General features: G+C 46.7%; 2 protein-coding genes across 6 annotated transcripts in view; one reads left to right on the top strand and one right to left on the bottom strand.

Moving 5' to 3' along the window:
- TIPIN (TIMELESS interacting protein) overlaps positions 1-3,552 on the bottom strand; it is a 233,147-nt gene extending 229,595 nt beyond the window's left edge. For all 4 annotated transcript variants that reach the window (XM_085644621.1, XM_085644622.1, XM_085644623.1 and 1 more), the window contains exon 1: positions 3,398-3,552. The gene's annotated coding sequence lies outside the window, so the exon portion shown is untranslated. The remainder of the gene's footprint in view (positions 1-3,397) is intronic.
- The window catches only part of LOC146860695 (uncharacterized), a 212,050-nt gene extending 186,499 nt beyond the window's left edge, over positions 1-25,551 (top strand). Inside the window, exons 1-3 of one of the 2 annotated variants that reach the window (XM_085644625.1) lie at positions 11,208-11,467; positions 18,412-18,471; positions 24,901-25,551. In XM_085644625.1, coding sequence (XP_085500751.1) covers positions 11,233-11,467; positions 18,412-18,471; positions 24,901-25,286 — 681 coding nt within the window. In that variant the 5' untranslated portion in view covers positions 11,208-11,232 and the 3' untranslated portion in view covers positions 25,287-25,551. Of the gene's footprint in view, positions 1-11,207; positions 11,468-18,411; positions 18,472-24,900 lie in introns of those variants that run through there. The other variant, XM_085644626.1, reaches the window with a different exon arrangement.
- Positions 25,552-26,446: the final 895 nt, after the last annotated feature.

Raw genomic sequence — 26,446 nt, 5'->3', positions numbered from 1 at the left:
AAGCGTTGCTAAAGCACCATTTCGATCTTCTGTGTTGCACCTCCTAACTCACATGTAAAGGAAAGCTAGCGCACAGCCACATCTACACAGCTCAGGTCGTCGGTTTAAAAGTTAACTTCTTGCTACTGCTTGCCATAGTGACACTCAAAGTGCCACATTTAAGGTAATGAAATGCCACATGCAAGCACACTGAAAACACAAACAAGCATTGGCATAGCCAATAGGTCTCGCCTTTGGAACCTTATAAGTATTTAGCCATGCAACAGTTAATGTTGTTGCACCAAGGATATTGTGCTGCATAACTAAATACTTATAAGGTCCCAAAAGCGAGACCTATTGGCTATGCCAATGCTTGTTTTTTGTTGCGATGTTTTGTTTTAAAAAAAGCAAGGGGGCAGCACGAGGGAGAAAGGAGCAGCAAAAATGACAAAAAGGAGGGGGCTAAGGAAAAAACAAAACTAGGGGGGTGTGAGCAGGAGGAAGAGGAAGTGTAAGTGCAGGAGGGGAGAAGAAATAGTCCCTCAATCACAGCGCAAACAGCGGACGGATTCTGATTACTTTGAATCAATTTGTGCTTGGTCCCTCCAAATTAAGCAACAGCAGTGACACATGGCCTGCACTGGCCAATTAGAAGGCTGCAAACAAGAGAGACACTGAAGTCAACAAATGGTAAGCAATGGGCGGCTACAATCCCTGTATTATTGAAAACAGTGTCTCGCAAGCCAGAGGGCATGTGCTGTTGCCCGCTCGACGCATGCAGTGGCTGAGTTAGCCAACCCATGGTGAATGCAGAGTCCTTCATTGTGTGGCGTCTCACCGCTGTGCAGATGGGTGAACGCTTATCAAGGACCACTGGGCAACGAACACTGCAAGCACATTTGTTTGTACAGGAGACCCTTTGTCTTGTAATGTGGAAATTAATGTCTCTTCCACAAATGCAGCATAAGAGCCGGCGAGTTGGATGAGTTCTTTCTGTGATGCAGTCCTGATCTGATAAGTGCTTTTTTTAATCGGTTAATTAAGCCCGGCGGAGGAAAGCAAAAGGTCGAGGTACGTTCAGAGAGAACTCCTGCGCCGGACTGCACAAACCGATACAACTCAAAGCAGCGAATGTGGCGGGCGCATGTTTGTTTTAAATAGGAGCATCCCTTCCATTTGTATGGACCAGACGGAAGCTTTCACTGGTCAAACTGGGACGAAGGTGCAGTGATGCGTCTGAGAGATACATCTACTGGCACTGCTGCGGGGGAGTGTCAAAATAAACACTCATCTCTAAACTCAAGTGGGAGGAATGTGTGGGTTATTTTCCAACTGCATATTCGCTGACAGTGATACTCAAACGGATTGTAACACAAGCAGAACTACTAATGCATACAAAAAGAGTACTAGCTCTGCACAAGGGTGGAGAGCATATGGATTTAGGGTGGAAGGCATATGACGCGGGGTGGGGGCTGGAGTTAGAATGTACTATCAGCTGCCCGCATGGCGGTGCAGGTGGAGTTTAATGAATATGTAACGCCTTTCATTGTGTGGGTGGCCAGAACTCCCATCTGTAAATCAATATCGGTCGAATAATGGATTCCGTAGGCCTTTGAGCACCCCTAAACTCCCCCTGTAGAAAGTGTTGATAGCCCCCGAGACCCTCCTATCTCATAGAGAATCATAGGCTGAATGTGGAAAGTTTGAAGAATGCAGAACCCCTAGAGCACAGGAGCTGCGAGGGCATATATGACACACGGACACGTGTCTCTGGCAGCTTCTGGCTGTGGCTGCTGAGGCCTGCCATGTCGCATCCTCAGTATTTGGGTTGGGTCCTGTGGCGCGATAGCGGGGAGGGAGCCCATGCAACAGAACCGGCGTTAAAGGCTGTACGTCACCAAGGTGTAATAACCAAAGAAAACAAAGAAATAACTAGAGTCTGTGCTCAGTTTACAAACACAAACGTAACAAGCATTCAATGAAAAAAAACACATGCTAGTGATGCGTGCAGCAGAATGAAAAAGTGAAAGTGATCACGCTGGAAGGGAGGCAGATGGCGGGTGAACGCAAGCGCTAGACCACCAAAGCCTGTGGCAGCACTTTGAAAACCCCGATACTAAATGTCTCGCAGAGCAGCGCATGCGCTGAATCAGCGAGACCTAAAAATGTCACTCAAAAGCAATCTGAAAACTTTCCAGTTATCGGAATATTTGCAGCTTAGCTCACATAAATCTCCAGGGAAGCTCTTTTACAGGTGTCTATACCAGACTTCAATACACTTTTCTGATTATTTAAAAAAGACCGGTCCTCGTACTAAATGTTGTAAAATGCATGGATGAGACTATGAATTTTATTGCACCATCACTAAATTGTATCACACAATATAGATTACATTAATACATATACATGAACAATTAAAGGAATATCAAAATATAGAACAAATGTTACACATGGGCAACCAATACTAAATGTAACACGTTTATAAATGAAAAATATTCACTCAGATACATAAATATATAAAATGCAATGGGGGCACATATGCATAAAGCACAGTTTACGTCAATAGGATGGCCAAACAATCCATAAGTATTTAGGAATAGTTGTTTCCCCTTCACAATTCAGCTATGAAACTAAAAGGTATCTAGAAAATAATATTGCTGAAAGCATGACAAAATTTACTTTAAAACTAAAATGGAAATGGGCAAAGGAGAATAATGTGATATGATGTTAAAAGAGTACTTACTACACACACATTTGGTTTTATCTGTGTTTCTAAAAAACTTCATAAACATAAGCAGAAACAGAGCCATAAATTAAGATTTGCTGGTCGTATTTAAACGGATCATTTCTACTTTTAGGGCACTCTAGATACGTGTGCATTTTTTTTATGCGGAAAACAAACCGAACAACAGAATAAAAGGGGAAAATACAGTTGCGAGTGAAGTACGGATTCTTTACAAGGAGCTACTTGAGATTCTGCTATATACATAAAAATAATATCACAATGTTGTTTAAATTGACACATATTTTTTCACCATTCAAAAGAAGTTCCGATTAAGCTACAAAATTTAAAGTAGGTTGGGACCTGACATAAACATCTTTAGAAACCTCAACTGACTCAGGTGTGAGCATTCATGCTGTACTGCTTTCTGATGCTTATAGTTTGCAATTTTCAGCCTTACATCCCCGAATTCAAACACAAAACAACGCGATCACATCATCGCATTTTTCTCTTTATGGATTAGCAGTGTTACAAGAGACACGCAAACGTCAGAGAATGCCATTTATTTGTTCCTTTACAGCTACAGGGAAACACGCTGCATCTAATTAACCGTGTTAAAGTAAGAAACCCCTTTACCCTAACTAACAAAACCAAAGGTACCACGCTGACTAATGCTATCAACTATCTTCTACTTACATAGGCAGTCGGTGAACTTAGCCTAACGTTCCTTTTCTGTTATTCATTATAATAGAGCGGTATAATTTGTGCCGTGAACACTTCCGGGTTGTATGAAAACCAATCCCATAGTTGAACACATCTCAGCAGTCGTCAGGGAGCGGGAAGTACTGCTAATGTGTAAGGTAACCTAGGATTGGAGCATGTGGGAGCAGCCCAACAAATCCTAGTCCGTGACGTAGAATCTGTAAGTGCTGATAATGTCTGTTAATGTCCCCTAAATGCCTCCCTTCTTTGGCCCGAGTTTTGTTTTGATTTTTTTGCACATTTATATAGCGCGAACTCGACCCGAGGGTATTGGAGCGCTTTATATGAACACCAGTTACATTACAGAAGGACACATTCACTTTGTTTGTTTAGTCTGACGATTTGACGAGTGGGCTTTTGGTTGGGCCGAGGTCAATTTGATGCAAGACAGTCCGTACATTTCGGGGTGATGGATTGTCTCAGGCTGGGCATATTGGGCTGGGCTGCTAGCCTGCTGCTGTGTGACATGAATGGATGGCAAGTATAGAGGGGAGGGCGTGCATCACTGAGCCGGGCCCGAGTATTTAAATAGTGTGCGATGGTTGGACTCTGACCTGCAGGGCTTTATGCGGGCTGTGTTCCGCCCGGTTTCGGACCTGGTAGTAATTTAAATCAAACAATGAAACGGGCCTTATAACCATCTCCGTAAGTTAATAGACAAAAACACTGATTGATTTCTGAACCATGAATGTAAAACACATAAAGGTAATTCGGGGGAGAGGATATGGTCCGTCGGCTGCGCTGCCGCCTCTGGGGCAGGAAACCAGGGTTCGAGCTTCGAGGTCCCGTCCACATCTTGGGGCAGATTTATGTTGGGCTTGCGCCACTTTTACACCGCCGTTGCGTCACTTATGTGACGCTGCGGCGGTTTTTTTTTACGCAAAATTTATATTGTGACGCATCTACGGATATGCGTCACGTAATCCAAGATGCGATGGAATTAATTTGCGTCAGAAACGGCTGCGTCGCGTCACTTTGAATATATGCAAGGTAGGCGTTCCCAACCAAATAGCAACGCATCACTGACGCAGGCATATTTATGTCATTTCCCCGCGTCGACGCATCTACGTAATGCGTCACGCAAATGCGAGAATGCGTCAGAAAACCTGCGCCCCATAAACCCACGCGCAAATAACGACGCAAGTTCACCAGAACTTGATTTAAAGTGCCACATAGCAATTTGGAAGCATAGCAAGCAAAATGGACCTGCTAATCCTCCAGCTGGGAGTTGCACAAAGACCACCACCACCAATCCCACTACCGCAGCCTCCACCATTACCACAAAGGCAGCGCAGGAGAAAGGAGCGCATCTTCCGTCCAAGGACCACCCTCATTGGACTCCGGGACGAACAAGTCATAAAACTGTATCGGATCAGGAAAGCGTCCATAGTAAATCTGTTGCGGCACATCACACCACAGCTACAGGCACCAACTGAAAGGGGTAACAACATCCCACCCCTGACAAAGCTACTGGCGGGATTGCATATGTTGGCCTCTGGATCGTTCCAAACAACAGCTGCACAAGTGGCTGGGGTGTCGCAGTCATCTTTCTCCGGCTTCCTCCCTACGGTCCTGGATGCCATTCTCCAGCTCTCCCCACAGTATATACATTTTCCCAACACACAGCAGCTGCAGATGGACATCAAAGAAGGATTCTATGCTATTGCTGGATTCCCCCATGTGCTTGGAGCAATGGACTGCACGCATGTACAGCTCGTACCACCTGCAGCTACGGAACACCTTTACCGCAACCGAAAACACACACACTCAATCAATGTCCAGGCCATTGTGGACCATCGGGGACAATTTCTCAATGTCCTGGCAAAATACCCTGGCAGTGTGCATGACTCCAACATTTTCAGAAACAGCATAATCAATCAACGTTTCGAAAATGGGCAATATGGCAACGGACTTCTTGTAGGTAAGCACTAATAAATGTATATCCAAATATATTATGCAACAGCTGCTTCTACAATGCCACATTACATCCACATGACTTGCCCTTAGGTCCAAATGATGCAATGCATCAATGTGGAAATGCATTGCCACATATACACTATAACCACACAACATATTGGACAAACCTGCAGACCCAAATAGCAGCATAACGTAAAGGGCCAAGGGACACCAGATAGGAATGCATGGAAATATCACACATCAAACTTTGTTGATCACCAAGTCACACTGACAACATATGCGCACATGGGGCCTCATTTATGAGGCCCTTAGCGCCATCGGAACGTAACTTTTTGTGACGTTCCGTGGCGCAGAAGCCAGCGTTATATTAATCAGGCAGCACTGAGCCACTTTTTTCGGCTTAATGCTGCATCATAAATATCAGTCCCTTTAACGCAGTGTTCTGCGTTAAAGGGGCGTCCAATGGGTGTTGCTGGGGACGTTCCCAGCAACATCCATGCCCTTTTGACACTGCCTCTGATTTTCGAGAAATCGGAAATCTGAGGCAGCGCCAAAAGCTTATGCCTCTCCAGGGGAGGCGGAAGGGAGGCGCAACGGGGAAAAATATCTTGATACTGGGATAGGGTAACGCACGTCTTAAATATAATTACTGAACGCCCCTCCTGGGACACAGCAGAAGCTTGCCTATTGGGACTGCTGCCGCTCCCCCTGAAGGCAAAACTGTTGCGTCGCTTTGCCAATCTGGCATTAATGCTGGCAAAGCGCCTGATAACCCAGCGGTGGAAGTCTTGAGCCCTGCCGCGGGTGGAGGTCTGGGGGGAGGAGGTGTTGAGGGGGTCAGTGGCGGAGCAAGAAGCGTTGCACCGGGAAGAGAGTCGAGGGCTGCGAAAGTGTCCAATATCTCTAGAATGGGCACATCTGACTGAGCTATTTAAGGGTGAGGTGGAGGAATGTGAGGAGGCTGCGGGGCACAGTCCACGGAGTACCCCAGCGTGAAACAGGGTGTATGCCAACGGTTGAGTCTGGTAGTAGCTGGAGCCAGTCCAGTGGGGCTGAGGTTTGTAATTTCCCGTCTGACTGAGGCCATATCCTGGTGGGTGATGATACAAGCCTTCCCCCCCTCTGTTATGCCTGTCCGGAACCATCACAGTCCCCACTCTGGCCGATGTATTCGGCCTCTATCCTTCCCCGACTCCGCACTTGAAGTGTGGGTCCGCCCACTCCCTTTCCCCTCCCGAGGTCAACGATCTGTGACCCTCAGACTGAAATTCGTGGCAAGTGTTGGGTAAATTGGGAGGGTTGGGGTGGGTAGGGAGTTGGAGGGTTGTTCGGGAGGCAGTGCCCCCATAGATATAGAATCTTGAATATTGGGAACGTAGCGCAGGGGCATGGTTGGATACATAGTTATGTGCTTGACGGAGGTACTATCAAGCTCTCGTATGTTTTATTTGGTCGGCATTGACAACTATGTGGCACGACGTGTAAGGTTGCATCGGATATATATGCTATATCCTTAGTTCATATGTAAAAGTATTGTGTTTCATGCATACTGTACTTCAATGGTCCTTTCTATGCAAAAACTGAATAAAAATTTGTTTCTAAAAAAAAAAACACGGGGAGAAATATCTTTATTTCTCCTCCTTTGTGTTTTTTCTATGTGTGCTGCCTTCTGCAGCACACATAGAAAGTGAAAAAACCTCATGTGATTATTTTTGTACAGAAAGGTTACCCATCCTGTACAACAATATTCATCCCCGCAACGCAGCCACCCTAGCACCACGGTGCAGAGGTGCCTGCGTTGGCGCAGGCAGCCCATTGTGCGCCTGCGCAGGGAAAAAGGACAGGAATGCGCCTCATGTTATAGATACGGTGCATCCCTGCCCTTTTAAATTGCCGTAGGGAAGCGCAGCAGGAAGGCCTGCTGTGCTTCCCTACGGCAAAACCTCATAAATGTGCCCCATGGCATCTAACTCAAATTAACCATTGAAAGGTGCAGTACGAAATGCATGTAAATAGCTAAGTAATACTATTAGAATGTGCAACAATGTGTATACAAGTGCACATAGCAATTTTACACCGTAAGCATGTATTGGTGCACCATCTGATAAACTGACCTGTTCAGGGGCCACATTGCTCAGGTAGGTCAGCAAAGGGAAGGAGCACGCCATCCTCAGACCAATCCACAATATCAGTCATACCCTTTGTCTGCCAAACAGACAGTCGCCCCTGGTCCCACAGTGAACTGATACCTCACACATGGATAATGCGATGTCACGTGCATATGGGACATCAAGGTTTGGCCCTGTCAAGCCCCCCATCCAACCACGCCATGCTGTTTTGAGTACCCCTGGGAGGCTGCCTGTTGGAATATGAAGGTACAGCACAATTTGCCAGAGTCCTTGAAGGGCAGGGCCCTCTGCCCCTGTTTCACAGTGTCCGGCAAACAATCACCCATGTTCTGCATGAGCCCTGTAAATTTGTCTGCTACATGATATGAGTTGCAAAAAGCAACTGCCCATCCCCCCGCGTAGCGTGCACACATCAGAGCAGTCAAGGCCACACACTGTCTACCCACCACACACAGGAACACCATAAACATGTACTTGAGTAGTTTCAAAGTTTGCGCAGGTAGACATAGGACACATGCCATGTATACTGATGTCAGCCTAAAGTAACACGTATCTATTACCTCCCAATTACAGCTGATCAAGGATATGGAGTCCAGAGTTGGGTTATGACACCATTTGGAAATCCAAGCACTGACCAACAGAAGGCATACAACCATGCCCATTGCCGGACAAGGAACATTATCGAACGCAGCTTCGGAATCCTGAAGTCAAGGTTCCGTTGCCTTGACGTATCAGGTGGAATGCTACTTTATTCCCCAGAAACTGTTTGCAAAATAATACTTACATGTGCGATACTCCACAACATTTGTGTCAAAACTAATGTGCCCTGGGAGGAGGAGGACCAGCAGCCTGGACAGGTGGACGATGATGAACATGTGCAACCCCAAGTGCAAGACTTCCACCACACAGCAGCAGGGATCCGACGTCGATCACACATAGTGACTCAATTTTTCTCATGATGTAGAAAATTGAAGTCAGTAAAATGTACAATAAAGAACATTACACAATTTCAAGTCGCATCCTCAACTTTGTGTCCATTAACGTTCAAGTTCAAATCATAGATATATACATGTGCAGATGTACATGAAACTGCTGCTGCATGGCAGTGGAAGGACCTTGGTTGTGACAAGCTGTGGCACTGGCATAGCACAGGAAAGCAACATCCTATCAAAAACATGTTTCATGGTTGTGTGCAACCTTCTTTTGCATGAATAGATGGCATGCAGTGAATCATGCACACTTGCACCCTGAGTAAGCTATGTGTGTGTGGTGGTCCTGGCAAGCATAGCTGCTGAAAGTGGCCACAAATATCACACATGGAAAAACTTGTGCAAAAGCTCCTTGGGATGCTGATGTCTCACATATGGGCATGTGAAAAGTGATGCAGCATATCCGCCGTGGATAAGAAAAATACATACATGTTTGTGCAGAGTCACAGCTCAAGCAATGACATGCAGGCACTGGCAACAATGTGTGATGTAATGTCAGTCAGCTGCTGTGCAAGTTGGAAGTACCACTCACAGATCAATCGTTATTCACTCCGAATATACACACATATCATTTTACAGACGGAAACGTTGGTGAGAAGAAGCCACACAAGTCAACATGCAATAAGGCAACATGTCGACACAGGTTACACACATGTACCAAATGTGAAACATCCCTTGAACAACAACATGGGGTAGAACGACAGAACGCCCACCCTGTACACATTAAACCTGACGCAGGTGTAATGTGGCGCAGGGCTTCACAACGTGACGCATCTCCCTAGATGCGTCACGTTGTAAATGGGCAGCAACTTTTACGCAGCCGCTGCGTCACAAAAGTGATGCAAGGACGGTGCAAAAGTGACGCAAGGGGCTTGTAAATCTGCCCCAAACCCTTTACACGCAGCACTTAGCGGAGATTTTGAGTGCCATGTACGTTGCGGTGGTAGTTCACACACAACACACATGGAACAAGATACATATCCAGATTGACCAAATAAGTGAAAGCATGGAGATGCATCTGAATACTAAACCACCCTAGAGGTGGCGTAATGATTTGCAAAAAAGGAGACATTCCGTGCAAGATTACGGACTTCCTGTGCATCTCTGTCAATCAACAGGGATGCACCAGAAGTATCAAGCCATCTGCCCACCCGTGCGCCAACACAGATGTGCCGCATGTACAATGTGGTGCACCGATGCACACGGATGTGCAGATGCGTGTCGCATCCCCCCGTGCAAATGCGGTGCATTGCTGGAGTTGCGTTGCAAATGAAACGTAGGTCCAGCAAGTATGATCTTGGCCCTATCGCAAACATGCTGCATTAATACTTATACATTCTTCAAGAAGGCGCAGGCTTTTGATGCTGCATGGACGTCAAAGTGACTGAGTGGAATCTAGTACATGTCACTCAGCCACTTGTCTGAGGCGTTCCTGCACTGGAAGGCCACCCCCCCACCCCCCTGCCAGGATCACCCACATCTTGCGCAGGGCTCAACAACGTAACACATCTCACTAGATGTGTCACATTGTAAATAGCCAAAAGCATGGCACTGTCTTCGCCCCGCCACTGCATCACAAAAGTGATGTAACGGTGCGCTAAATATGGCGTAATGGGATTGTACTTTTACCACTTCGTATGTACGCCGTGCCTTATCCCGCTCCATATCTGTGCTGCAGTCCACAACACTAATTTCAAGGGGATAATGCCTGTATTGATTGTTCATGGTCAGGAAGGTGACCCTGCATGCACACAGATAATATCTGGTGACGTACGCATCCATGCACCAGGCTCCATGGGTCCTGGCCCACTGCATGCCTCAAGTTGTTGCACCAGTGCAGGGTGAAGCATGGATATTTCTGTGAATACGTGGCACACCTGCCCATTCAGGAGTGCAAAATGCAAATGCTGCTACGATGCTACACTTCCTGGTAGTTCTGCCCTCACACATACACATCTATAAAGTGGCAAATCATGATTGAGTCACTCACACAATAGAAGAGTGTTGCATCTCAATGTAAAGTGTCGCAAGTAGCAAAGCGTGGATAAATTTTACATTCTGCAGCAATAACAACATGAAAAGTGACGCATTTACCCGTAAAGTATCGCATCTACAGGAAAGGCTCGCAAATGCACACAAACCAGTTGCATCCCAATAATGCGCGACACACTGTGACTTACGTCACGCTTCGTAATGATTAATTCATGATGCAACACGCTAAACAAAGAAGCGTCACGCATGCATACCTGAGCCTAACTGCAAGAAGTGAAAATCTACGCATCAACGGAAGCGTGACGCAAAGCGTCAAAACGTGTCGGAACGAAGCAGGAAATGATGCAATGATTCCAGAACCTCCCAAACCAGGAAGTGCACAGTTACTTTCACTTTCCCTCACTTGCTTTTGGTGTGTGCTTGCTGGTGGAGTTGTTTGGAGTCTGTGCTGTCCTGATTTGCCTTTCAAAGTGTCTTTTGTCTGTCCCCTATGTCTTTTGAGGTGTGTTTTTCTGTCTTTAGTGATTTGTGAGTCTTGTGTGTGTCTGTAAGATTAGTATTGTGGGGTGTTTGTCGCTTGGGGTAGTTAGTTTTAAGGTTCATATAGGGGTGGGTTATTTGTTAGTACATATTAGGTCAATCTTTAATAAGTTTCCTTTGTCATATTTATTAAGTTTCCTTTACGTCATCATAAATCATGTCGGGAAGGTCAAGAAATGTGACCGATCGAGAGTTTGGCGGTATGATATGGCTAATTTTTCACTACCTGCCCCGGATGATCAGCATGGGGGGAAGGGTCAGTCAGGGGTATGACACAGCAGGGCGCAAGCGCCGGTGGACCACGGTGCAGCAACATCTGGGGCGTCTATTCCAGATCCAGCGGACACCCCACCAGATAAAGCACCGCTGGCAGGACGTCATCAGCAGGGAGGCTGACCTGCTAGATCATCTTGGCCTGGAAGTTGGTGGTCCAGTTGGTAAGTCAATGTTTCTTGTTACTCATATATTCTCTTCAGAGGTGCTAATCTATGCCATATCTCCCTCTGCACAAATCGTATGACCAATCAATTGGCGTTGCAGTGGTCTGTTTGGATTTACATATGAGCGCATGCAATACAAAAGACTGTTCTGTGGCCACAGACACATATGTTGGAAACCATGGGGCAGATTTATGAGGGACTTGTGCCCCTTTGATGCCGCCGTAGCGTCACTTTTGTGACGCAGCGGTGGTGTAAACCCTGCGCCAGTTTGCGCCCTATTCACATCGTGACGCATCAATGGAGATGTGTCACGCTGTAAAGCTCTGCGCTACATTAAACCTGCGTCAGGTTTAATGTATGCAGGGTGAGTGTAATGGCGGAAAAACCCTCGGAAAAGTGACTCAGTCAAATCTATAATATGTGACTGACTCACTTTTCCGACAATGATGCATCAAAACCCTGCACCTGCTTGAAGCAGGCGTAAGGCTTGACACACCATGTTAGGGATGGGCAGGTTGGAACAGTGCTGGAGTTGCGTTGCGCTTGCAACACAACTTAAGCACTGCGGCAACCTTCCGCCATCGAATGCGTCACGCATCTGTTTATTCCTGCGCCATGATGTGCCGCATTGCAAATGCTGCGCATCATGGGTGGCACAAGGGTAAACTTGTGTGACCCATCTTTCCTGGCGCATCCTTGCTGATTTGCAGGGATGCGCCAGGAAACCTCAATTGGCCCCAATATATATGATGTTGACATAGAAATTTTCTCTATTCACACAGACACATGCACCAGTTAAATAAATAGATTTTTCATAGTCATGCTGTAAACAAGGGGGAGGATGATTTGGATACAAAGGGGCAGATTTATGACGTCTGGCGCATCTCTGCTAATCAGCAGAGATGCGCCAGAGGAGTTGCCATGCATCTGCCCACTCGTGCGCCACCATTGATGCGCCGCATTCATGATGCGGGGCACCGTGGCACTCGGATGGGCAGATGCGTGACGCATCTGCCGTCGTATGGATGGCGCATTGCTGGAGTTGCTTCGCAACCGCGACGCAGCTCCAGCAAGGCTCTGGGTGCCCCTATCCCTAAAATGCTGCGTCAATCCTTACGCCTGCTTCAAGCAGGCGCAGGGATTTGACGCAGCATGGCTGGAAAAGTGACTGAGTGAAATCTTGTCGATTTCACTCAGCCACTTTTAGGAGGCGTTCCTGCGCCGGAACGCCCCCACCTGCCCTGGAACGCCTACATGTGGCGCAGGGCTTTAAAACGTGACGCATCTCCGAGATGCGTCACGTTGTAAATACCCCGCACCATGGCGCAGGATTTGCGCCGCTGCTGCGTCACAAAAGTGACGCAACGGCGGCGTAAATGAGGCGCAAGTTAAACATAAATCTGCCCCATGATGTGTAATCACGGTGCCAAGCCCTGTGCTGGTACACAAACTGCCACCATGCGCAGGTGCAGGCAAACCTGCTAACATGTACATGGCTGCCTGCGTCATGGGGCAGTAGTGTCTGTTCAGGAAGGGACACCTTCATGCACCCTGTAGGAAACCGGGGTCTCCAGTCCCTAAGGGCGGTAACGTGACACGAGCGGCTGGGCACCCAAAGGCCTGTGTGTAAAGCAACCATACAACACGCACCTCGCATGGAACGGGGAACACACACAATAAGGTACGCCACACTGTAAAGGTTTATGCAAATGATTCAAGTTTATCCAAGTAGTTCAAGATAAATGCAGTTCATGTGATATAAATGCAATTCATGAGATGTAAATGCAGTTCATGCGATATAAATGCAATTCATGAGATGTAAATGCAGTTCATGCGATATAAATGCAATTCATGAGATGTAAATGCAGTTCCTCAGATATCAATGCAAGCTTCACTTAGATTAGCAGTGGATTCACCCGCCCCATATTCACCAGCACGTCATTCACCAGTATGTTTCTAAAGGCTCTAGGCCACCCTAGTGTATCTTACTTCTCAGGGTAGGGTTTGGGGACCGTAGCGCCACTCCCAGGGCGTGCAGGGACCCAGGGCAGAACTCGTGGGCACACCGCTACTTTGGTTATCTGCAGCGCCTCAGTGGCGATTCCCGCGCTTTACGCGCTAAGCGGTGAATACCTCAGAACAGCGCCTATTTCCACAGAGCGCTACTCGTGATTAACTGGCAATGACTACTTCAGAACGGGGCATCTAGACCAGAGCGCTGCTCGTAGTTGCTAACAGGGAACACTTCGGAACGGAGCATTTAACACAGAGCGCTGCTCGTAATCAATAGCCATGCATTTGTCAGAACGGAGCATTTGAAACAGAGCACTACTCATCATCATTCGCAAGGAATACATCAGACTGGAGCATTTCAAACCGAGCGCAATTCGTAATCATTAGCAAGGAATACTTCAGAACGGAACATGAATAACAGAGTGCAACTCGTAAGCAATGACATTCAATACTTCAGTACGAGGCCTGAATAACAGAGCGCTACTCGTAAGCAATGACATTCAGCACTTCAGAACGGAACATGAAGAGCATAGCGCTACTCGTAATCAGTAAGAGTGAATCTCTCCACACGGAGCTTGTAGCAGGGAGCGCACGGGACTTGCGGAGCGAGTCTCTCGGGCTCCGGTGCAGTTTGTAGGGCACCACGCTTCAGTACAGTCACGGGGGGCACAAGGAAAGGATCCCTCGGCGGGGTCTCTCTGTCGTGGTGACCAGGGGGACTCCCACGGAGAGGAAACCCGGGCTCAGGGTGCGGTGCGGCTCCCAACCATCAGGGGGCGCACCGGCGTCAATCCCAGCATCCGGGCTTACCTTGCTCTTGACGTCGGTTGGCGTCCGCTCCATTGGCGATGTGGGAACTGGTCCTCGGCCTGGCGCACCTTCTTGCACAGCTGCGACGGCAGCGACGGGTCCCCGGGCTTCTACACGGGCCTCGTGACACTGAAGGTCACTTCTTCCGGCCTCCGGCCTGCTGCGGTGAGCGCGCTTGCTTCCACGCCACAGGGGGGGGGCTGAAATTAAAGAGGGGAGCTCCGCGCTCAGCGGAGCACGCTGCCGGGGGTCCCAGGCCAGGTCAGGGAGCGCAGGGGTCACAGCGCTAGTACCTGGTCGATCCCCGGTGGTTCTTCAATCTGCTTTGCATAGGGTTTCGGGGGTCAGTCAGGACACGCAGTCTCAGCATTCAGTTACTGTTCTCAGGTGTTAGATGAAGTCTTGTTGGCGCAGATGGCTCTGGCGCCCTTAAGGGGGTTCTGTTACAGGGGGGTAGGGATGGAGTTAACGACTAGGTCCTTCCTAGTCAGGCTGGGCAGAGGTTATTTTGGTCCTCCTACTGCTGTGCAAGATCAGAGGGTTTCACAGGGTCCCTCACTCACTTAAGAGGCAGCACCTAAATCCTGTCACTCTCAGAGGCATAAGTCCCTGGCTAGGCCCGACCGCCTACACTCCTGCGTGGATTCTCCAGCTCTGCTGTACCCCACTGGCCAACTCACCACAAAAAGTTCCCTTCCTCACTTAAGTAGCCCTAGGTCAGGTGACCTCTAGCCAAGGCGGCTAAAGTAAAACGCCACCTCCCTTCTAGAAGGTTCCAGCACATTCCAGGAGCTTCCCCATTCTACCTATGGGACAAAAGGCGGGCTGGTGTTGCAACATTGTTGTGGGGTCCCAGCCAGCTCCTGGCAGCTAGGGTGCTACTATGAAAGACCACTCTGCAGTAGCAGGGGTCTGTGGCAGCCATCTTGGGAGAAGGGAGCACCTGCACCTTAACACTGATTGGCAATGTAAAGGCGCCCGGAGACCTAGTCCAACATAAAACATGAGGGTGGAAAAAAATGAGGCACGATCAAAAATAGAAGGGGCGACCACCCTAGGGCTGACAGGTCCAACACACCCCAAGGTCACAATTGTTATGATTCTCTCCTCCAATGTGTGTAATCAAATGCAGCATGCATTGAGCAATGATAAATGAAATGATTAAATAGTCCCTTTTTCGTGACACAGTAGGCCAGCCTTAGGGTGGAGTGCCATCCTGATGGTTTCCCAGTTAATTGCCACTCTGTAAGTCTGGCCATGCATCAGTGGCTATGGGTGTTGTGTGTGAACATCCACATCTAACAACATGCAACATAGCAAGCATTTAAAAAAATGAGTGCAAATGTTGCATAATCACAAGTGCATGGTAAAACACGCTTGCTGGATTTGCAGTTCATTGTCAATGTTAAGCATGAATCAGCACCACCAGGATGTAGAATATAGTGAAGTACTGTTGGAACAAGGAATATTGAAAATGTCCATGTTGTATTCCATTGTTTGGAATTTTAAACAGGGTGGTGCAGACAAAGGTCTGGGGTTGCATCATTCCTGCACTATCTTGTATTTCAGTCCATACCCTGTGCATATGTCACGATATACATGACTCTGGTTGTGTATGTAAGCATGCGGCATCAATAGATGAATCAAGCAGGCATCATCATCAGGATTAGCCTACTCACATGTGAGGGTCGCAATCCAGCTGCAGTTGCAGAGTCTGTTACATACATTTGAAAAGGAGAGGTGCACGGTGTGGTCTGCGCAGGATGTTTGTTGTCAGCTCATTGCATGTGGGTCGTAAGCATGCGCTAGTCCACTTAAGGTGCATAAGCTCACTATTACACACCCAGCTTCATTGTAAACGCTGAATGCTGGAGTGACGTGTGTGCCAGATTGGTAGGAGAGGTTGGTGACAGGGGTACATTTGTGATCATCAAAGGATGAGTCTCATGGTAGATGCGTTGTCTGTGGTGCTCAATGTTGTCAAAGATGAGATGGAGGGGTAGCAGGTTTTGCATGAAGATATATGTTTACATTGACCTGTGTCTGAAAATGTCAATGATCCTGGAGGCACATGACATCTGTGTGGAAATATGAGCAGAGCTTGTTGTAGTGATCCTGTGAGGGGGAGATGTCCGCATGCACAATGCTAGCTCTGCCAATGTAACTCGTGAAGTGGATTCTTACTGTAGCATTTCTGGAGTTGCTGAGGATTGATTGGGTGAGTCATTTGCCCTTGTAAAATCTTGATGTGTGTGTGGATTGTTGAGATGGTGTCCTTGCTTTGGATCCTTATCAAGGGGATTTATGGTGTCTTAGCGTCCCCGTCCTTCATCATTGCAAAATGGTGTCTACATGTGTCTCACTAATGATGTGGTCTGTATGCGAACCGTGTTGACTTCCTGTGCTGCTGTGTGTCTGTGTTGGAGACTGTAGCAAAATCATCTAGACATTACGATAACCATCTGTGTGGTCCATTGAGAACCAAGCTTGTGTAGTGCAAGGTGTTGTTGGCATTTTGGTTTGTGGCTCATTATAGTTGTTACATGTCAAGATTCTTTAATTTCTGTGTGGGGTGCTAATTGTTTCATATGGATGCAGCTGTATAGTTGACAGGAGGTGTACGTCAGAACGGTCAGGCCATGGGGGTATGTGGTCTTGGTGTGGTGGATGTGTTGATGTTGCCACCGTCCTTGTGGATGTGCCTTGTGGCCAGTTGCTACTGTGTGATGTCTACAAGCTTGTCAATGCATTTTGCTAATCTGTTGGCACGTCTGTAGTCAAGATGTGAGTTGAGCTATGTCACAAGTCTGTGGTACATGTATGCGAATGCATGTTGGGCAATGATGTATGTGATGTGGGTTGTGTACACACCTCAGGGGCATGAAGGTATTTGGACGAGGTTCCCACAGGGGTGTTGTCCTTGTTCGGACCTGGATCTGTGCACTTAGTCGTTTGATGTTGAGCGTGCAATGGCTTGTGCTTAACTTTGTGATGTAGATGTACCTATTGAGTGCAATGGCATGTGCACACACCAGACAGTTGTTGCAGACTATTCATGAAATGGGATGATTGATTGGTGAGTCATCTGCGAACTTGGGATGGAAAGGTAGCGTTTACCATGATTCCTGTGAGTAACGCTCCATCTGTTGCTAGTCTTTTTGCGGATGATACAGATCTCCATGGCTAGTCTTCAAAGAGTGGACACTTCGATGGCGATGCATGTCATGATCCAGAGTTGGTGTAGTTTTGTGTGTACGTAGTGTGCGTGTACTTGGTGGTGTACGCCAGGGTGCATTGTAGTCTGGATTACTGTCCATGGGTGTTGCTGGCTGTGTAATTTGCGTAGCGTGTAGATTTGCCACTGGTACAGTCCATACAAAGTGATCCAAGTTTGAGCTGATGGATTGTGTAGAGGCATGTCCAATGATTGAGTTTGGGCTTGTTGCTGGGTAAAGATGGTTTTGGCTGATGGTCCGATACTGTGCATCTGCAGTGTGTACATGCATCAAACTACATGTTCGCTTGAATGTATCATGGATGTACACCTTGAACGCTGTATACGTCAGGGTGGATGCACTTCAGGTGAATCAGCATCCCGAACGGAGTGTGAAGCAGGCAGCCAAATGTAACCCTAGTCATGTGTGAGCCACAATGCAACAGTCATCTGCAAGATCATATCAGTGTGCAATCAGTGAACAAGATAGAGGTTTACATGCTGTGGGAATGTTGAGAGTCGAAGAAGCGTTGTCAGTGTCTGTGGCTAATAAATGCTTACACATGTGCATGTGCATAAACACGTTTTTGAAACAGCAATCCTTACAGCAGTCAGCAACAGTGTCTGCATAAGGGCATGTGTGATGAATCTGTTGATGCATGTGCGAAATCACAGGGATGCCACACATGTGTGTTCCACACTCAGTGAACATTGATGTAGAAGCAATCAAGTGTTTCCACTGTCCAGGTGTGTTAGGAAAAATATGGCTGCACTCAATGTAAAAGGAGTGACACGTCCTGTTAATTCCATGCATGTGTCACGCTAAATAATGTTTCGGTCTAAATTTGCATGTACATATGATGTGATTCTATACCAATTTGTACTTCTGTTACTCTTCTTGTAGGTGGCCCACGGCCATATACACAGGGGGAGGTTGACAGCTTTGAAGACCCAAATGCCACCAGTGAGTATCTTTGTTCATATAATTTGATGTGTATCAAGTGCGAGGATGGAAGCTAAACTGTGTATGTGTGCAACTATGGTACAATCACAACTTCCTGCTGCAGTCAGAACGTATCTTTTGCATCCAAATTCCAAACAACATGATGTAACATGTTGTGACCGTTGTACTACGTGTAGACATGTGTGGACAGATCAGAAGCCACAACACTGTCAGACAGTCCTTGCCACTATCCACAAGGCAAAATGGAGTGGCCATTGCTACTGGGACTGGAGTAGCCGAAGCCAAGTTGATAAAATAGCATCTGAACCCTGCCAGAAGGAGAGGAGTGCATGCTGGGCACAGTGCTCACTACATGTTGGGGATGTAGTATTCACCAATTGTTGTACAGGGCGTGATTCCAGGGTTGCAGTGGGGGTGCAAGGTCAGAGTCAGCTGGTCTATGGATGTACATGGCTTGACATGCCTCTCAATATTGATTCAATGTGGTGACACAGAGAACAACCAGCCAATAAGTGGCCATGCTCAGTGTCCATGCTTGTCATATGACTCTTCACGTCAGTGCACTGATTGCCCTAGAGCATGAAAGGTGACTAGGACTCAAACCAGCACAGAAAATGAATGCGCCTACATGTAAAAAAAAATTTTAAATACAAAAATTAGCAAGGCCAGATAGACAACAGATAATGTTCAATATGCATGCAAGGTCGTGCTGTACTATTGTTCCCATGAACAAGCCAAGCTGATCCACATTTCATATTTCATGTGAGAAAAGAGATCACTGTGACACCCAATGCAAATTTGTGAGGCTGTGTCCCTTCATCAGGGGTATACTGTGTTGAGAAAAGAATAACGATTAAAAAGGTAGCACACCTGTGATCAGATATGTAGATGAACACTAGTATGGTATGTGAATACACCGTGCTCCCCTCACCACTGGTGAATGTAACAAATGAAATAGAAAAAAACCCATGACTATCACGAGGATTACAATCTACATTCCAATAGTTCCAAGCACCATGGAAATGGACATGACGCTATGGAAGCAAGCTGTAGCACACCAGAACTTCTGAGTGATCAAAATGAGTTGCACAAGAACAATAACAAGAGTGTGATAATTTATGTAGAAGATATAATGGATGTCTTATGAAGCCTGAAGACAGTCAATGATGAATTTAGTGGAAGTTTAATTTTGGGCACCATTGATGTGTGGCAATTTTGACATACATACCACATGCCAATGGACTTGAAGCATGGAATGGTCTTACAATTTGAATAGCACATTTGAATGCATCTAAATGTTGAATTCCACGACAATTTTAAATCTGTGTACACAATAGCAATTGTAACTGGAATGAGAATCTGTACATACAGTTAAACGCAACTTCCATGGGTTTCCTGGGTGCACCATCTTATGCTAACACATACATGGACAAATGTACAAAGATCATATTCTTGAACACACTACGTGGCAAGAAGTTTTGCTATGTTCACCTTGATTCTTTGATATCATCTTCTTCCTTTCAACATTTTCGACGCCAGCCATGATTCTGAAAATACGCACACGTAACCAAATAGGTCCGAGGATACAACTCACACACCCTATCATCAGGTTGCACTCCTAGTCAACCTTCACGGTCTCGGCCACTCCATATTTACTACATATAGGGCCTGCTGGTACATTAGCAACAGTGCACGCGTACCGCAAATCAATGATTCATGTGTCATATAAGTGTGCGCTCATCCCAAAAAATGACATTTGATCCTTCACGTCCGTGAACAATTTGGACAAGTTCAAGTATATTGTAGTGACAGTTTAATGTCATCCTTGCCTAAATTAGACGATGTATCATGCTATGGAAACATTGTCAGTGCAATTACCATCAACATCCCTAGCCACAAATCATTTGTATATAGATGAGCCATAGGAATGGCAGTCGGACTTATTAATCAATCAATCAATCATTACTTTTGTAAATTGCTCTACTCACACGTGAGGGTCTCAATGCGCGGGGGGAGGTGTGCTGCTATTGCTCGAACAGCCTGTTCTTGAGTGCCCTCATGAAGGCAAGGAGGACCAGGCTCAGCTGTAGGAGGGTGTTCCAGGTCTTTGCGGCAGTACAAACTCCTGCCGCTGGTAGGTCTTTGGATGTGGGGGACAGTGGCAAGGGCAAGGTCACTGAAAGGGCCCTGGCAATTCTGGTTGTAGACGGTGATTATCCTGTTGAGGTATGTTTGACCGGTGTGGGGGAGTGCTTTGTGTGCATGGGTGAGAAGCTTGCAGGCGATCCTCTTGTTGACGGTGAGCCAATGCAGGGATCCCAGATGGGGTGTGATGTGGCTGTGGCAAGAGATGTTGTGCACAAGGTATGCAGAAGCGTTCTGTATGTGTTGCGGACGTTTACGGAGTTTGGCAGTGGCTTCCACATTGTCTGCATGTCAATGGTGCAGCCTGATGCAGACGAGGGCCAGGGTGAAGCTTCTTCTTGTTGCAGTGGGGATCCACTTGTACATCTTGCTGAGCATGCGGAAGGTGTTGTAGCTGGCGGATGAGACGACGTTGACCTGCCTGGTCATGGTGAGTGTTGATTCGAGGTTGACCCCCAGGTTGCTTGCATGGTTGGTGTCTGCCGGTGCTGCTCTCAGTGTAGTTGTCCACCAGGAGTTGTCCCTGGCTGCGGGGGTGGATCCAAAGAAGAGGACCTCCGTCTTGGGTGAGTTTGCCTTCAGTCATTTGTTCGTCATCCACTCGTCAACGGCAGTCATTCCTTTGAGGATGTTGGTTTTGGTGTTGAGGTTGTCCTTGGTGAGGGAAAGGATCAGCTGTGTGTTGTCAGCGTAGGAGATGATGTGGAGGTGGTGCAGTTGTGCAACGTGTGCAAGCGTGCCCATGGAGATGATGAACAATGTTGTGCAGAGGGATGATCTTTGTGTTCTGCCGCTGATGATCCTTGAGGCTTGGGAGCAGAATGAGGGTAGGCGGAGGCTCTGGCTTCTGCCAGAGAGGAAAGAGGTGGTCCACTCCAGAGCCTTGCTTTGGATTCCTGCGTGTTTGAGGCATGTGCGTAGGGTGCGTTGACAGACATTGTTGAAGGCGGCTGAGAGGTCCTGGTGGATGTGTGGCGCCCTTTCACCATTGTACATCAGGGGCCAGATGCCATTGGTGTCGGCAATGAGGCCATTGTCAATACTGGGATTCCTGCAGATGTCGGAGTGTGACAGGTCCAGGATGTTGTACTCCTCGAGGTAGCCGGTCAGTTGTTTGTTTGCAATCTTCTGCATGCCCTTTAGCAGGAATGGGAGCAGGGAAATGGTCTGGAAGTTCTTGAGGCCTCTTGCATCCACCTTGGATTCCTGGAGTGAGGCGTTGATCTCGGCGTGCATCAAAATTTGCTGGGAAGCTCGCACTCTCGAAGGAGATGTTGATGGCCTTGAGGAGATGGGTTACGATGGTGGGGCTAGCTTTGCTGCACATGTGGTGCGCAAATGTGTCAGACGGTGAGATGGAGTGGATGGTGTACCTCATTTTGATGTTGTCCTTCACATTGGTCCAGGTGAGCAGGGGGGTCAGTGTGGATGGTGGCCGGGGGGTCTGAGGTGTTGGTGCCTGTCAAGGTGTACGGGTTGTTGTAGCTGTTGTGGATGTCTGCAATATTGCAATGGAAGAGTGTGGCAAGGGTGTATCACAGGTCTTGCAGTTGTGGGATGTCATTGGTCTTGGAGCCAGGGTTGGAGGGTACCTTAATGATGTTGAATATCTCTTTGTTATTGGGGGCGCTGTTGTCTATGCAGTCCTTGGTGGTGGCCCTTGTAGCAGTTCAGATGAGGTGATGGTGTCTTAAAATGCCGTTCTTGTGGCCCACATACTGTCTGGTGTCTGTTTGGGGTGCAATGTTTTATGTACTTTCTGGCATGTTTGTATGGAGGGCCGTATGTCCACAGTGAACCAGGCAGCCTTCTTGTCAATGTGTCTGTTGGAGGGTTCTGTGATCGGGGTGACAGTGTTGTGGCAGTCATTGGTCAATTGCCTGCGGTTGCATGTGGCGCAGTCAGTGTAGTTTGGGTTGGCGTGTGGGCTCTGGGCAAGGGTGTTGTCAAGCTGTTCATTGTTGTCTTTGATCTGGCTGCAGCATGTGATGTGTTGAATGTGTTGGGGTGTGGTGATTTGTCTTGAAGGTGTAGTGGATGAACCAATGGCCAGTCCAGTTTGGTGGTGTGGCTGAAAGTGACATGGGAGGTAGCCGAGGATCTTGGTCAAGCGTGCGTCTGGCGGAGTGGGTGTGCGTTTTGACGAGCTGACTGAGTCCGAGGTTGACTACCAGGGTGGAGGAGTTGTTGTGTTTGTGTTCTTGAGGTGGAGGTTCAGGTCTACCAGGAGGATGTAGCCATGCGTGCAGAACCAATTGGCAATGGTGTCACAGAATTGTGTGGCTCTTCAAGTGCATGAGTTTGGCGGTGCTGAGGGTGTGGTCATTGATGTGTGAGGCCCAGAGGGTTTTGTGGTTGACCATGACAATGGCAAGTCCACCTCCTACTCCGTTGTTGCGGTCCCTGCCAGTGTTCTTGTAGTCGTCCAGAATGGCTATGGCAACGTCGGGCATGGAGGAGGCCTTCAAACATGTCTCCCCCAGGAAGGCAACATCCGTGGTAGATGTATGGATTGTGTCCACGAGTTGGATGGGGTGTTTGCGTACTGTGTATAGCATATGGTGTATTTGAATGCGGTTCGCCTTGTGCTGGGTCAATGAAAAGGTCAATTTGTAATGTATGGAAACTTCCTGTGGATATGCCTTGCAAGCTCCACATCAATATGTCTGTGAGTCATGTAGTTGGCATTCAATCTGTCGGTCATCACATTTCTCATGTGGTTCCATTGTGCTCGTGGACCCACCCACCTTGGATAGGTATGCAATATTCCTACAACGGAGTATAGATGACACTATGTACCATATGCACAGAATAAGAGCAAAGCTATGTGTCAAGTATGCATGTCTTCCATAATGTAGTGAAAAGGCTTATTCAATCCAATCAGTTTCCAGGATGATGTCAATATATGTGTACCAAAGCGGGTGTAGTGTCCATGCATTGACTTTTCCTACGTGTAACACAACAGATGGGAGCCCATGCGTGGTTCGTCCTCATGGAATTCCACACGGAATATTTCAAGACTATGGTGGCTTTTAGAAATTTGAAGTCCACAGCCATTTGTTTGTGGGACAGGAATCAGCCTCCTATTTGATTATTTTGCTGACAGCCTCATCTCATGTCTAGACGTATCACAGACCCACTTTCACAATTAATGTTGGTACAGGACTTACAATGTGTGTCCCACAGATGATTGGATGTGTATGGCACAATCAATGAGATGGCCGATGGCCAGGATGACCCTGGGCAGCATGGTTGCATTAGCAATTAATGCATGGACTGCAGGTGAGCATTTCTGCAGTCCACACACTTCAACATCTAGTCATGGGTCCTTCTGATGTGATCCTTGGAACTGTAGTACTTGATTGTCCCTTTTTCCCCATGGAACAGATAAGGGATGATGTTGACATTGCTGTGACGTGCTTTAGTGCACAGGGTAGGTGACACTACGAACGTATTTCAACACACAATTGTGGCACATCCTGTCTGATAATGTTATATTCACATTCATGACAACATAAGACTTATGTCATGATGCTGTGACGCATCCTTGATCCTTTGTCATGATGACTGAGTTGCTGCAAGATATGGTAGATTTGTTTCTGTGTTTTGGAGATTGGACAATACACACTAAAACCATGGTCTACATGTAAGTGCTTGTAGCATGTATGCTGTGAACGCCAAGCTGACGTTAATTTCACCCTGCTAGTACTACATGGCATGCTGCATGCCATCCAATTTTAGTATTGTTATGAATTATGAGTCTCCTTGGTGTGTAGACAGCAAGCACATCTCTGTGTTCCAATATGCAATTGCCACTTCAGTGGATTCCTCTGTTGGAGTGTGAAATGAACGGGCTAGTGGTAAATATGCAAGGGAAGGGGTTCTTCTTCCATGACAAACTGTGACACTGTCAGAACCTAGCATCCATTGCAGATTCATGTCCACATGACTCCATGACTGATACAAGGCTAGCCAGATGTCATTTTTGTGGGGAAATGATCACATGTCGTGATGCCTGTTGACTGGTTCTTACATTCATATGGCTCATCATTAATTAGTTACTATGTCAAGTGTGGCAAGGATTACCATGCAAACATGACATTCAGTTGACTGCACAGTATGTGCCGAGCTAAATCAGTACTTCTGTATTGGTGTGTGTGGGCAACAAATGTCAAAGATGATTTGCCCAAATGTGGTTTACATTACACATGACAGCATGCATTTCCTATGATTTCATGTCCGGCATGTTCTGGTGAACTGACACATGTCCACCTTTTCATACAGATAACATGAATGCAGAGGAAGAGCGGGCTTTCCGCATACGGAAGGCCCGATATCAACACATCCTCTCCGTGGCAAAGGGCTTCCGCTGGACCTCCCGCCAGTATGAGAAGCAGCGGGCTACCAACACATGGACCACCGACCCCGCCTCAAGGGATGGCATGCAGCCACATCAGCATCCTCCCACTCCCGTGGCCCTATCGACCTCATCAGCCGCTGTTGTCCCCAGTGCAGTAGCCTCTGGATCGTCTGCTCCACAGGCCATACCTGAGCAGGCAATGGACACCCTGATGTCCAGACTTGATTCCATGGACAGGAAAATAGAGAATTTGGATGAGAAATTGGACACGGTCCAGCATAGACTGGAACATTTGATTAGCCTAATCTAGGGGCTAATAGAAATATTGTTTACAGTTATTGTGTTTGTTAATATTATTATTTTGTAAGTATCATTTTGTTATTGATTGTAGATTTTGTAGTATATGTAGGCATAGTTAGTTGAGATAGGTTTTTAGATGTAGATTTAGTTTTAAGCTTTTTTATCATAGGGGTTTTTTAAATACTTTTAGGGGTGGGGGGTAATGTTATGTGTGTTAATAGTTTATGGAAAAAAAAAATAGAAAAAAAAATATATATTTGTTTTTGTATGGTGTTATAGTTAGTAAATGTGTAGTTTAAGTATGTGTATGTCTATTGTGCATTGATGTCTTAAGGGGGGGGTGGGGGGATGATGTCTACTTGTCTGCGTGATCATAGTTTAGCTTAGGTTAATAGAGTTAAGTTAGTTAGTGTAAGATTAGTTTTTCTTTTTAGATTAGTTGTTTAGATAAGTTAGTGTGTTATGTAATGTAAATCTTGATCACCATTCTTATTTTATAAAACCTTTCTTAACATACATTGGACTATATTCTATGTTATTCCACATTTCATATGTTGTATGTGCGAGTTGGTGGGCACATGGACTGTGACCACCGGTTCCTGTTTGGGTGCATCATATTAGTACATTCAGGTCGGTTTGTGCTACATGTCTGACTAGATGTACATGTTCATGCAACACCTGTGCTTTGCTTTTGTTGGTAGCCAATATTGGTCTGACACATACATACGTTTTGGATTCTAATCATGAGTTTTCGGCCAACCTCTGCATGAGAATTTAGCAATATTCTGTCTCTGCTGGGTACCATGTTGACATATGTATGTGAAATACAGCTTTTATCTTACACAGATGTACTGAATGTACTAACCCCACATCTGATCCCTCCGTGTTGTAATAGCTACACCATGTTCATGTGCAAGTGGTCATTGTGTTACAAGTAGCTAGTTCATATGACTGTACAACACACTGTCTGTATACAGACGTATTTACTATTTATTGATGTTGTATGAAGTAGCGTGGTTGAAATTTATGGCCATTTAGTTGGGGCAGGACAACAATATTTTTAGACACAACGTCATCAATGGTGATGTGCTGTCTCTAAATCATCTTATGCAGCCAGGAAGTGTGTTTTTGTGACACACTGGCAGAGCTTTTCTCAGCCCCATTTTGACA

Source organism: Triturus cristatus, chromosome 3_1 (assembly GCF_964204655.1).
Source record: "Triturus cristatus chromosome 3_1, aTriCri1.1, whole genome shotgun sequence".
NCBI lineage: Eukaryota > Metazoa > Chordata > Amphibia > Caudata > Salamandridae > Triturus > Triturus cristatus.
The sequence above is the reverse complement of the archived record's forward strand: the minus strand, read 5'-3'. Positions and strand labels throughout refer to the sequence as shown.